Here is a 12,632-nt window from a genome sequence, read left to right on the forward strand (position 1 = left end):
CGTACGAGATATTATTGTCGCTATAAGGAATTAATCTTACTAAATAAACGTAGTCTTTATTTTTATATGTTTATTTCAAACAAAATTGTCAGATACCTATTTCGCTTTTATTCAAGGACAAGTACATGATGCAAAGATGATTTAAGCAACGCGAACAGATTGTCCCTCGTCAGTTGCCGTTGATGGGCGAACAAAGTGCGATAGAAACACAACAACAGCTGCATACAGTACAAAATGCACAATAATTGTAGTGTCCGACTGCAATCAAGTGCACATATTTACGGACAAATTAGGGGATAATTTTTGTCAGCCTGTCAGTTTTCTATCTGAAGGTGTCAGGAGCGGTAAATACACTGGCGAAGGACACAGACCCAGTGATCGTGCTGTACTGTGTGATGGAGTCATGGGTGAGATTCAGCGCGCAGAGTCAAGCCAAAGAACGCGTGTTCAGGTACACATTCACAACAATCGCGTCAACTTTGATGTTTCAAGTGGAGACAATTTTCTTTACTTCTTTTTCTTTTTTTAAAAGCTTGAAGTAACGTTACATGGTATTATTTATTATTGAACATCGTAACGTCGAACAAATGTCACGATTTTTTGTTTTGTATAGATTGACTCCTGTAAATTGACAAATGTAATGTCCAAATACATTGGTATTTAGTGAGTGGCGTGTAATAGTTATATCAAAATAATTAATATTATCGAAGCTTACACAATGCTGTTTATAACATATGAAAGGCAGGGTGAACTCTCTCTCTCTTCTTCGGATTACATTACAGAACATTTTCTTATAAAGGGAGGGCCTACTAACTTTGTTGACAAGCAAAATGTGTTGGACCTTTAAGTCACATACAGTTGAACAGTTTAGGCCACTTGTGGAGGCATATTTAGATCCTCATTTCCATAGGTCATAAAATTGTAGTTCCCAAAAGAAAAGTTGGACAAACACAAGAATCTAAAATGACATTAAGATATCTGTAACATTTCTTGAGTTGTTACAGACATGCAAATTTCGAACAAAGATAAGAAGAACATTTAAAGTTGTTAAACTTTTTTTTTGAACTGTTGCCATTGCTATATAATGCAACAAGGTTTGCTAATAGATCTGTACCGATCTCTGTGTAAAAATAAAATAATGGTGCTGGCATATTTCACACATCATTTTACCCCCTCTAATATGGCTCCAAATTCCAGGAGAAAATTGTAATTTTTACCTCCCTCTCTTTACTATACATCAGTGGCATTTAATATTTTGGCTTTCATCACTACTGATGTTGGTCTTCCTAATATATATATATATATATATATATATATATATATTGAGCCAGGGCACTCTGGTTTAGTTGACATGGAATGGCTTATATAGGATAAAGAATCCTGGCTGATATTGTCATAATTCATGCATAAAAGGTCAACTTCAAAAACACAAGCATTCAGGTATATGTCAAGTTTATTGCAGCTTTGTTATTTTTATTGAACATGGAATGGATCCACTTAACATTCAACAGGTCAATATAGTAACAACATTTACATTTAGTCATTTAGCAGATGCTTTTATCCCAAGCGAGTCGCGACTTACAAAAGAGGTAAACAATAGAAGCAATTGGAACAACATAAGGATAACAAAAAGCATAAGTGCAGTAAAAACTGGAACCTACCACAATATACAAAGCTAAGGATTTTTTTAAAGACAAAACAAGCTCATATTTGACAAAGTATGGTTTTAGAAAAGCTCTAGCATAATTTGTTTGCAAATGCTGCTTGGTTTGATAATATTAAAAGCTTTAAAGTGACTTTAAAGGGTTAGTTCAGCCAAAAATGAAAATACCTCATGTACTCTCCCTCGAGCCATCCTAGCTGTATATGACTCCTTTATCAGACGAACACAATTGTAGTTATATTAAAACATGTCATGACTCTTCCAAGCTTTATAATGGTGCTAACGATTTTGAAGCACAAACGTCTTGATAGAAGTAATCCAGGGGTTTACTAAAGGCCTTCTGAAGCAGTGTTGCGATTTCGTAAGAAAAATATCCATATTTCCTAATAAATAATTTCTACTAACGGCTTACATGTGTTCCAGAGAGAGTGATTTTCCAGTATATGACGTAGGTGTAACATAAGCTCCTGTGAAAAAAGCAGACTCCCGCAAGAACCATGGTTTTTTCTCAATACTCAAATTAATGCTTTCTCATTTTCTTGCTCCTTTGTCCTCCGGCCTGTGGCCTGGAAACTAATTGAACTCAGTCGTTTTGTAGGACATATCAATTCTTTAATTGCACTGTGAGGAGGCGAGGAATGAGGACTGTCTGAGGATTCATGAGCAAGGATACACGGGTGTATCCTTTGCAGAACTGTGTTATTGACTAAACCCATTTATGAATTCTTCTCCCCTTTCAGAAATAAGAACTAAGAAGCATGCGTTGTTTACAGCAAAGGAAAAACCCACGAAAAGAAGTGAGTTGCTTCGGCATTCATCACTACGTTACTACACCTTGAACGTATACGTGAAAACCACTCTTGGGAATGCGCATGCGGAATTGCATTTGCAGAAGCTAGATATTATTGATAATAAAGTAAAGTTTTAAATGTGGATATTTTTCTTACGAAATCACAACACTTTGCTTCAGAAATCAAGTCAACTTTATTTATTTAGCGCTTTTTACAATTTTCATTGTTACAAAGCAGCTGTACATGAGACATATTGACTATAAGCAAAACATTTAAAGTTTTACATGTAAAAACAAGAAAAAGGTGAAAACACAGAAGACAGACACACCCACATACAAAACACTCCACACACACATTATGCACACGCATTAACACACATAGACACACAAACACAAATGCTCACACACACGGACGTGCAGACACACGGATGCGCACGCACGCACGCACACACACGCACAGTGAAAAACGCACATTTAAGATAAAGGAGAGAGAAACACAGGTCATATATTAAACAGACTATAAATTCCTATATGCAATATTAATTAAGTAAAACTTAAATTCTAAAGCAGCCCCCCCGACCAGGCAAATAGTGCAAAACAGTATGCAAACGGTGGCGAGGAACCCAAAACTCCAATGGAGAAAAAAAACCTCAGGAGAACCCAGGCCCAACCAGGGGATTCCAGTTCCCCTCTGGCAAAAGCTGCTGCCTCTGCACAAGCTCGACAGTGCTTGCACAACAAGGCTAAATAAAAATAAATAAACTTAGTAATAAGGTAAATTATAGATTTAAGATTATCATTAATAATCTAATAGCATTTGAAATTTTGTGGTGAAGACGTGTCAAGTCGACCCGCGTCTTTCTTTATCCAGCTCTATCATCTCAGCTCTTGTCAGATCGCCGCTTCCCATTCTCCGCTCTACCATCAGGTCTGGGCATGAACTGCTTCCTGCCCTCTGTGGTAACCTTAGAATAATGAGACAAGACATCTGAGAGTAGAGTACTGTTCTGCACTCTTTGATGTAACAAGTACATCAGTTGTGTTCCTGGTTCCGGTTGATCTAACTAATGCAGCCTAAACTCTCAGAGGATTTATATTATGGAAGTGTAGTGTATGCAAGATTAAAAAGATGCGTCTTTAGTCTAGATTTAAACTGACAGAGTGTGTCTGCCTCCCGGACAGTGGAGGGAAGACCGTTTCAAAGTTTAGGCGCTAGATAGGAAAAGGATCTACCACCTGCACTTGATTTTGAAATTCTAGGTACCAACTGACAGGACGCCTGAGACCGTAATGCACATGAAGGACTGTAATACAAGAGGAGTCAAGTACTGAGGAGCTAAACCATGTAGGGCTTTATAGGTAATAAGCAAGATTTCAAAGTTAATGCGATGCTTTATAGGTAACCAGTGCAAGGTTGACAGAACTGGGCTAATATGCTCATACTTTTTTGTATGATTTGTAAAAAAAATCATTTGTTTTGGACCAGTTGGAGTTTTTGTAATAAGCCTGCAGGGCAACCACCTAAGAGTGCATTACAGTAATCTAGTCTTGATGTCATGAATGCACGAATTAACTTCTGCATCTGATAAGTGACAGCATATGACGTAGTTTAGATATATTCTTAAAATGGAAAAACGCAATTTTACAGGTGTTGGCGACATGGCTCTCAAATGACAGATTACTATCGAATAGAATGCCAAGATTCTTTGCTGACGACGAGGGTTTTATGGAACATCGTCAATAGTTAAGCAGTATTCTTGGTTGTTACGTATGGCGGTTTTCGGTCCAATAGGTAACACTTCTGTTTTGTCCGAGTTCAGTAATTAAAAGTTGTTACTCGTCCAGTTTTTTGTATTGACTATGCATTCCATTATTCGATGGAACTGCTGTGTTTCATGAGGCTTCGAGGAAATAAAGTTGAGTATCATCAGCATAACAATGAAAGCTAACTTTGTCACTTTATTATATCTCCTAGCATGTAGCATGTATAATGCGAAGAGAAGAGGCCCTAAAACTGAGCCCTGTGGTACACCGTACTGGACTTGCGATTTGCGTGACACAAATTAAAAACGGTCAGATAAATAAGATTTAAACCATTTCAAAGCTATTCCTTTAATGCCGACGTAATTTTTGAGTCTATGTAGGAGTATGCTGTGGTCAATGGTGTCGAATGCAGCACTAAGGTCTAGCAGCACCAATAACGAGTACAACCTCGGTCAGATGTCAAAAGCAGATCATTTGTAACTGTACTGTGATGTGCTGTAAATCCAGACTGGAAATCTTCATTGATGTCATTCCTTTCGAGGAAGGAACATAATTGAGTTGAAACTACTTTTTCCAGAACTTTAGATATGAAAGGTAGATTCGATATAGGCCTGTAGTTAACTAGTTCTCTAGGGTCGAGTTTTTTTTTTGACAAGGGGCCTTATAACAGACACCTTATATGCTTTATGCACATGTCCTAATGTTAGAGACGAGTTATTAATGATCTATAATTTCTGGAAGCATCTCTTTCAGTAGATTTGTAGGTATAGGGTCTAGCATGCATGTTGTTTATTTAGATGATCTAATGATTTTAGACAGTTCATCGTGATCTACGGTAGAAAATAATTGCATTTCTCCTTAGGGGTGCTGTAGTTAGTTTGTTCAGCGGGTTTCACTTCTGGTTGCATTGTTATTATTTTTTTCTCTAATATCTTGGGTTTTATTTTTGAAGTAATTAAATTTTATTTAATTAATCCCCTGAAGCCTTTAGGATTACTTCAATGAAGTATGAATGCATTTTTTGGGCTTCAAAATCGTGAGCATCATTTGCTACCATTATAAATCTTGGAAGAGCTTGAGGGTGAATACAAAATTGGCTAATTTTACATTTCATTGAACTATCCCATCAAGTCAAGTGATATTTTTCAATAGATTGGTGTTTGTGTTTAAACAGGGCTGCTCAGTACACCTGCACACTGCTGGGATACACGCTGCAGAAAGGAGGCGCAAGTGCAGAACTCCTGAGCACCATTAAACAGCTGGAATCTCACATGAGTCTAACCAGAAAACGTAAGTTGTCCAAAGGGACCCAATACTCAAAAACTTAATGGTAATAATATCCCTCACTATAATGGATATATTGTCTTTCTGTGTTTGGTCTCAGTAATGCGGTTGGGAAACTCTGCAGAAGCTCTGGAGGCAGCTAAACGTACTGTGCATCTATCAGACTGTGTGCTGCGTCTTTGCATTACGGTGGCACATTTAAACAAAGCGATGTATTTCGCCTGTGATAATGTGCTGTGGGCTGGTAAAACAGGGCTGCTGCCTGAGCTGGACCAAAACAAATGGAGTCAGCGGTCGTTTAGGTGAGTTATGGCTTCATTTGTTTGAATCATTTTATAAACATGTTTCTGTAGAAAATCATATAGAAATGATGGTGATTAAATACTTAAATTAAGGGTTTAGTAAAAAAAATCATTTTATCATAAAAAAAATTCTTGGCTACTATGTCTGTTTACAAAATAATCAAGCTTCTAAGCAGTTTAGAGCATAAATAAAATTATTGTATTTTTTCACCCAAAAATGAAAATTCTGTCATCATTTACTCACCCTCGGATTGTTCCAAATGTGTATAAATTTCTTTGTTCTGTTAAACACAAAGGAAGATATTTGGAAGAATGTCAGTGAGAAAACAGATCTCATCCCCCATTGTATTTATTTCCCTACTATGGCAGTAAATAGGGGATGAGATCTGTTTGGTTACTGACATTCTACCAAATATCTTCCTTTGTGTTTTTATACATTTATACAGGTTTGGAACAGTCAGAGGGTGGGTTAATGATGACAGAATTTTCATTTTTGAGTGAACTATCCACTACTATTGTTTTTTTTATAATTTGTAGAATATGTATTTACTACTACAATTTACTAAGAGTTTAACATGTTCTCTGACATTGAATATTCATTTTGTCTTTGTGTTACTATTAAACATCTTTTTCCACACTCTTTCATGCCTGTTCTGTGTTTGTCACAAATAAATAACCCTATTTTTCTCTAACTTCTTTTGAACAGGTACTATTTGTTTGCACTTATCCTCAGCCTAACCCGAGATGCCTATGAAATCCACCTGCTGATGGAGAGAGAGTCCCGTAGCAGTTCAGCTAAAAGCTTTAACTCCAGTGCTTCCCCCCGTACTCCCACCCCAGAAAACGGAGAGTTTCCTCTCACCCCCTCTCCTTCCTCAGCCCTGTCTCCACTACCCCCCCTCCCGCTGCTCTCCGCCAGACTCAACAAGCAGCTTCGCCTGATGCTCACGGTCCTGCGCAACAACCCTCCGCTGCTTCTGGACCTCCTGAAAAACCTGTGTGACGTGTTCATTCCACTGGACCGGCTGGGTTTGTACCCCACCGGGCCGGGCTTTGTGGGGGCATGTGGCCTCACTTCCTCCGTCCTGTCCATTCTGACTATAGTACACCCATGGCTCAAACTCAAGCCCTGAGCAACATGTCTAGAACTACATATTCTATTGGTGTACATCTTACAGGAAGCTGTCTTGAGTTTTCTTGAGATAGTGGAAAGAAGAAAAGGCTTCATTCCAGTTTAATTGCACGTTTGACAGCACATAATCTTCTGTATGTGTGGAACAAACTAAACACAAGAGATGGTGTTGTCTGATTAAAACAAAAAGGTATTTCTAATACAAGACTTGAAATAATTTGTCTGAAAATGCTTTTCTGGCTTCATCTGAAACTGTTTTCATGCTACCCCAGGTAATGGTGTCATTTTCTGTATAGTGGTGTTCTATGAGTTAAAGCAGCATCACTAATGCTTGATGCAGGTTTAAAAAAATTAAGCCATCTATATGTAACTGTATTTTAGAACTACATTGTGATTGATTTAATGTCAATGCTATGCATCACTGGGCTTACTGAATGTTGAATCTGTAAATCTAATTTTTGAAATAAACAATGCTTTCAATTTTACGCTTCTCTACTCTTGTTTTTCTTGATACTGTCAATTTATACCTCAGTAAAAGATGAGGCGAAGGCATATATTACCTTTTATAAAAATGTTTTGAGCATTGTCGCTACAGTGTATCAGTGTTAGCATGATACATCTTTTTGGTATGTGTTCAGGCTCGCAGACTATCCTTTTTTTGTGATGCATTCATATGCTCTAATTTTTGGATCACTTTTGGATTCGTTCTCTTATTTTAAAAAATGCTGTAGGCTACTATTGGTGCTTAAAACGCTCATCCCGCTTATCCAAAATTGCAGTACAATGCCTCTAGGTGGAGACATAAACCAACATTAACCGACCAGAAAAATCTGTCTTCATGCAAAGGTGAAGATTTTGGGTGATTGGGAAGATCTGTTTGATGTAAAATGTTTATTAATCAATAGTCAGAACCATAACATTCATTAAGAAAAGCAAAGGCAGATTTTTTCCTCACTATAATTTAAAAATTGAAAAATCAAATGGAAATGCTAAAATAATATGGAACCAGCTAAGAAAAATGACAGGTGATTGCCCTAAAGAACAAAACACTTTAGAAACAACTAACAAACAATGTTCCGATTGTAGCAGAGGCATTCAATCACTATTTCATTGATTCTGTGGCTCACATCGCAAGCTGTTTTACACCTGAGAAAACATACACTCCTTCAATAGATACAAGACAATCAGTTTTCAGTTCAATAAATATCACAGAATCGAGCGAATTCAGACGCAGCTACAGGCTCGTAAAGGCTCGATTGCTTCCTGTTTCCTGCATCGCTNATCAACAAACTGTTGTATTTGATTTAGTATTTGTGCTTATTAAAATATTGTGAATAGCAAATATAAACTGTGAAATGGTGCCTTGAAGCACCCAAGATGGTTCCAGACCATTTTAATAAATGGGATCCCCAAGAAGCCTTGAGGGTTCCTCAGAGAACCACCCTTCATTAAGCGGTGCCTTGAGTTTCCCCTGAGGGTTCCGCTGGCGTGGCAATGTGAAGAACCCCAAATGGTTCCTCAAAGAACCTTTAATTTTTACAGTGTATGGACACAAAACCAATGCCAGTTGGTGCCAGTTAACAACATTTTTCAAAATATCTTCTATCATTTTAAAGGGTTTATACTAATTAATTAAGTCTAGAATTCTAGATCAAGATGCATTCAGCTCATTTTTACCATGACAAAATTCACACTCCTTTTCTATGTGGAGAAGAATGGAGCTGTGAGGTACCATAATTATATCACAGCTTTAAGCCACTAACATTAAGGTATTTCCTGAATTGGTTGAACAAATATAGCTGGACAAAATGTTATTACTGCCTGGACTGCAGATAACCTCCTGTGATAATCAGACACATTGCTGATTATTTTATAATTGAAAGACCTAACTGTTCAGACATTAATTCGGGGGCATTTTAATATCCTGGTCTGTCATCAATACGAGTTCCCAAGTGAAGACGACCTCAATTACAATTGTATGCTCATTTAAAATAAACTTTAATAAATGTCAAAGCAGAGACACGAAAGATCCACAACTGCTTTGTAAAGGATTGCAGCATGTATCACATGAAGCTATATTGTTTTTGAAAATGACTAGTGATGATACATTCTAGCTGTTTTCAGGAACAGTACTTATGTAGCAAAGCAAGCTTGAAATCAACAACAGAAAAACCCATTTTACTCCTATGTGAATGCATATCCACTGGAATTTCAATGTGATGTTATCCATTGTAAATGAACTGAGTGATGAAAAGTGGGTGTTAAACGGCAGAATGGAGACAGGCCTTCGATTGAAAAGAGCTAAAAATAATATTAATAGTAATAATAAAGACAAGTGACACCAGGAAAAAGTCGTGCAGAGGAGAGAAAAACTTGATTTTGATTTAAGGTTACGAACACAAACTTCTTCATGCAACATAGAACCTGTATTAAGACAGTAAACAAGGTAATAATTTAAAGTCATATCTCAGACTCAGGATCTTGGGAATACAGTCTAACCATGCAAACATAGACGCACACACACTAGAATACCAATGTATGAAGTAATTAAAAACCTTTTGGGGCACAGGAACTGCATCAGAAAAAAAGATCTGCCTCGCTCTCCCATTCTGTTTTGGAACCTCTGACCGAGGTCTGTCCGTCTATCTCCCCACACCCCCCACTCCGTTTCCCCAGCTTCCGCTGAATGCACGGCTGATTGAATCTGCCTCTGATTCAGTGAGCTCCCAGCCAGAGAATCAGTCAATTAAAATGGCCAAGGGCCATAGCTCCGTCAACAAGATGGAAAAAAAAACAATAACAGTCAGCACAACAGAAATATTAGCAGAACGAGTGGGAAATTAGTACAGCAACTAAGGAAAGACCTCATCGACATGATCTACGCAAGGTGAGAAATAGGAACAACACAGAACACATGATCAGTCTTGCACAATGATGGTTCAGGCATTTTTGTTGTTGTTGATTTTGCTTTAAACTGCAACTTGAACACCAACATCACACCATTTGGAAAGGCTACATGTTCTCAGAGCAACCAAGAGCTGACTGAAGGTAGTTTTTACAAATGTGCTGGACCAGCATCCCAGGTTGCAATCTGAAGAAATATACTCACTCACATGGTTTCACAGATTTACTCAAAATCTTCCACAGCCAAGTTGTTCTACTATTGCAGTGAAAGCTGTTTCCTTTATTGTACCCTATAGATTATAGCCCCACTGTTCGGAGTTTCGAGTGGCCTGTGGTACCTTACACTGAGGCCACCTAACAAGCCACATAGTGGGTGCCTACAGGCACAAACACTCCATGAAGGACATCACTGTGTCTGCTATACAAAAGAGGCTGAAGTATGAATCTTCCTGAATGCGATTCATGAACAGCTCAACGTTTAACACAGCCATTCAAAATAACATTAATTTTAAACTTTCAGCTTGGACGTGGACTAAGTACCTTATTTTGTAACAGACCTCAGGCAGTCAACAAGATTACAGATGGATTGAAGCTCCCTCAAAGACTTCAAGCTGATCTCACACTGGCTCATAAGCCATGAGAGTGCTGCCAAATCAGAACACAACAAAGTCAACAACTGTTTTGTGTGTTTACTGACCTTATCTTATTGTACAATATTGTATATAATACATTAAATTTAAAAATGAAATAATTTTCTTTATATGAAGTAGCAGCCTTATATCAAACAGGTTATTTAACACAAAAGGATGTCACAAATGACTTCAAGTCTGGTTGTATTGGACAAATTTTGAGTCGTTTTCTACACAAAGTCCACAGGTATTCATGTATTATTTTGTCATGTTAGTGCAATATATGTGCAGAGAACTTACTTTCACAAACATGTAAATAACAGAAATTTAAAGGGATAGTTCACCCAAAAATGAAAATGATTCACTCTCTAGTTCCAAATCAGTATAAATGTCTTTGTTTGGTTGAACATAGAGAAAGATATTTGGAAGAATGCTTGTAACCAAACGGTTCTTGGACCCCATTGACTACCATATTTGGAAAAATGACAATGGTAGTCAAAAGTGCCCCAGAACTGTTTGCTTTCCTACATTCTTCAAAATATCTTCATGTGTAAAGTATTTTTTTCTACTATGGTAGTCAATAGGGGTCCAAGAACAGTTTGGTTATAAGCATTCTTCCAAATATCTTTCTCTATGTTCATCAGAACAAAAAAAATTATACAGATTTGGAACAACTCGAAGGTGAGTAAATGATGACAGAATTTTTGGTTTTGGGTGAACACAAACACTTGGCGCAATTCGCCAAGTCATGAGCCATTTGTACAGTTCAATGTAAGTAAATTTACACTGGCGTAAAGGTGAGCAAGCACTTTTAATTCAAAGTCTAAAGCAACATTGTCAAGATTGATTTTGGGATTGGCAGTGACGTGGATAAAGCACGTCCTCCAAAACTACAATAATCTGGCTTTATGAGTGACATTTGCTGGAGTGGAAAGTAACGATAAGAATCATTGCACTGGAAAGGATGTAATCCCAATCTAGTTATTTGTAAATGCCAAACGTATGATGCACATTCACCATTCACTGGAAAAGATATATTGTTTCGACTACAGAGTAAAAAGAAAAGGTGCCTCAAATATCCTGTTGTATACTCAAAGAACCTTAAACTGTATTTTAAGTGCTCCAAAACTCTTTTTCTCAATAAAAGGGTTAGTGGTGGAACCATCTATAGTCTTTGTGCTTCTTCCAGGAACTTAGAAGATTCTTGAATAACCCCATATTCATTTGTGAAGTTCTGGAGTCACCTTTTCACTACACTGGGACCTCAAAGTGCTTTGCGGTTATTGAAGGAACTCAAATTCTAAAAAATGGTTCTCGTAAGATCTGTAAACTTGTAAGTGGTTCCTGGAGAATCTCTCTTGTACAAGACAATATCTAGAGGAACCCCAAAAAATTCTGCATGAAATAGGGATTTTTAGTGTCTGATCATTTTGATGTTTTATGAGAAAAATAATAGTCCAAAGTTTGGTTTTTGGCCTCTGCTAAGTGAACACACATTTTAAAATCATGCACATGATTACAAAAGGCTAAATGTTATTTTGAAAAATTTCAGCAAGCTTTTTTATTATTTTATATTTCTTACTATTTGTATTAATTAATTGGAGACAAACATTTTTATTCTATAAGTAGATCCTAAGTCACTGAAATCTTTTGAAAATGTAAACGTTGTTGTGCTTTCCATCCAAACAAACTGCAGCTGCTCTTTGTGTGTTTATTGTGCAGTCTCGCCCTCCACAGTACTGTGGCGCTGTTGGCCCAATGTCACAGCATCAATGGATGTGGCGCTTTCGTTAGTATGTGTGTTTAATTTTTTCCAGCTCTGCGCAAATCGATCACCTTATGACAAATACGGAATTAGAATAACATCTCTAAAGAATACAGAGCAGTCAGTTCACAAATAGCTCTCACTGTGCTTTGATGTCGCCGATCCGTCTGCGATCAAACATCAGTGGCACAAGTGTTCACCTGTGGTGTTCCGCTCGCGCGACAGGCGGGAATTCAAAATAACGGATCGCAACAACCTCTCGACTGTCCCATTGGATGTAAGTAAAGTCAAAATATATAAATAACTTAAATATACTAACTATATACTATTTATATAAATGTATACTCTGACACGTCTAATTGTATGGCCGCTTTTGGCTGTTTAAACCATTTATTTACA

At 37.4% G+C, this 12,632-nt stretch overlaps 1 protein-coding gene across 2 annotated transcripts; it reads left to right on the forward strand.

The window, feature by feature from the left end:
- The first annotated feature begins 153 nt into the window (after window positions 1-153).
- pex11b (peroxisomal biogenesis factor 11 beta) lies at window positions 154-7,420 on the forward strand. Of its 2 annotated transcripts, XM_057354811.1 has the most exons (5): window positions 154-451; window positions 2,404-2,460; window positions 5,392-5,507; window positions 5,602-5,803; window positions 6,510-7,420. In XM_057354811.1, exons 3-5 carry the CDS (start codon window positions 5,489-5,491, stop codon window positions 6,934-6,936), a joined length of 648 nt encoding a protein of 215 aa, XP_057210794.1. In that variant the 5' UTR covers window positions 154-451; window positions 2,404-2,460; window positions 5,392-5,488; the 3' UTR covers window positions 6,937-7,420. The 2 variants fall into 2 exon arrangements, with proteins under 2 accessions (XP_057210794.1, XP_057210793.1); XM_057354810.1 differs by lacking the exon at window positions 2,404-2,460.
- Window positions 7,421-12,632: the final 5,212 nt, after the last annotated feature.

The sequence above is a fragment of the Triplophysa rosa genome, linkage group LG16 (assembly GCF_024868665.1).
Source record: "Triplophysa rosa linkage group LG16, Trosa_1v2, whole genome shotgun sequence".
NCBI lineage: Eukaryota > Metazoa > Chordata > Actinopteri > Cypriniformes > Nemacheilidae > Triplophysa > Triplophysa rosa.

What these genes read in the sequence shown, in the direction of transcription:
- pex11b (XM_057354810.1), top strand. Translation starts at nt 396, where the DNA reads ATGGAGTCATGGGTGAGATTCAGCGCGCAGAGTCAAGCCAAAGAACGC. An exon ending in CATGAGTCTAACCAGAAAAC is followed by an intron (nt 5,508 to 5,601) that starts GTAAGTTGTCCA and finishes GTTTGGTCTCAG; the next exon opens with TAATGCGGTTGGGAAACTCT. An exon ending in TGGAGTCAGCGGTCGTTTAG is followed by an intron (nt 5,804 to 6,509) that starts GTGAGTTATGGC and finishes TCTTTTGAACAG; the next exon opens with GTACTATTTGTTTGCACTTA.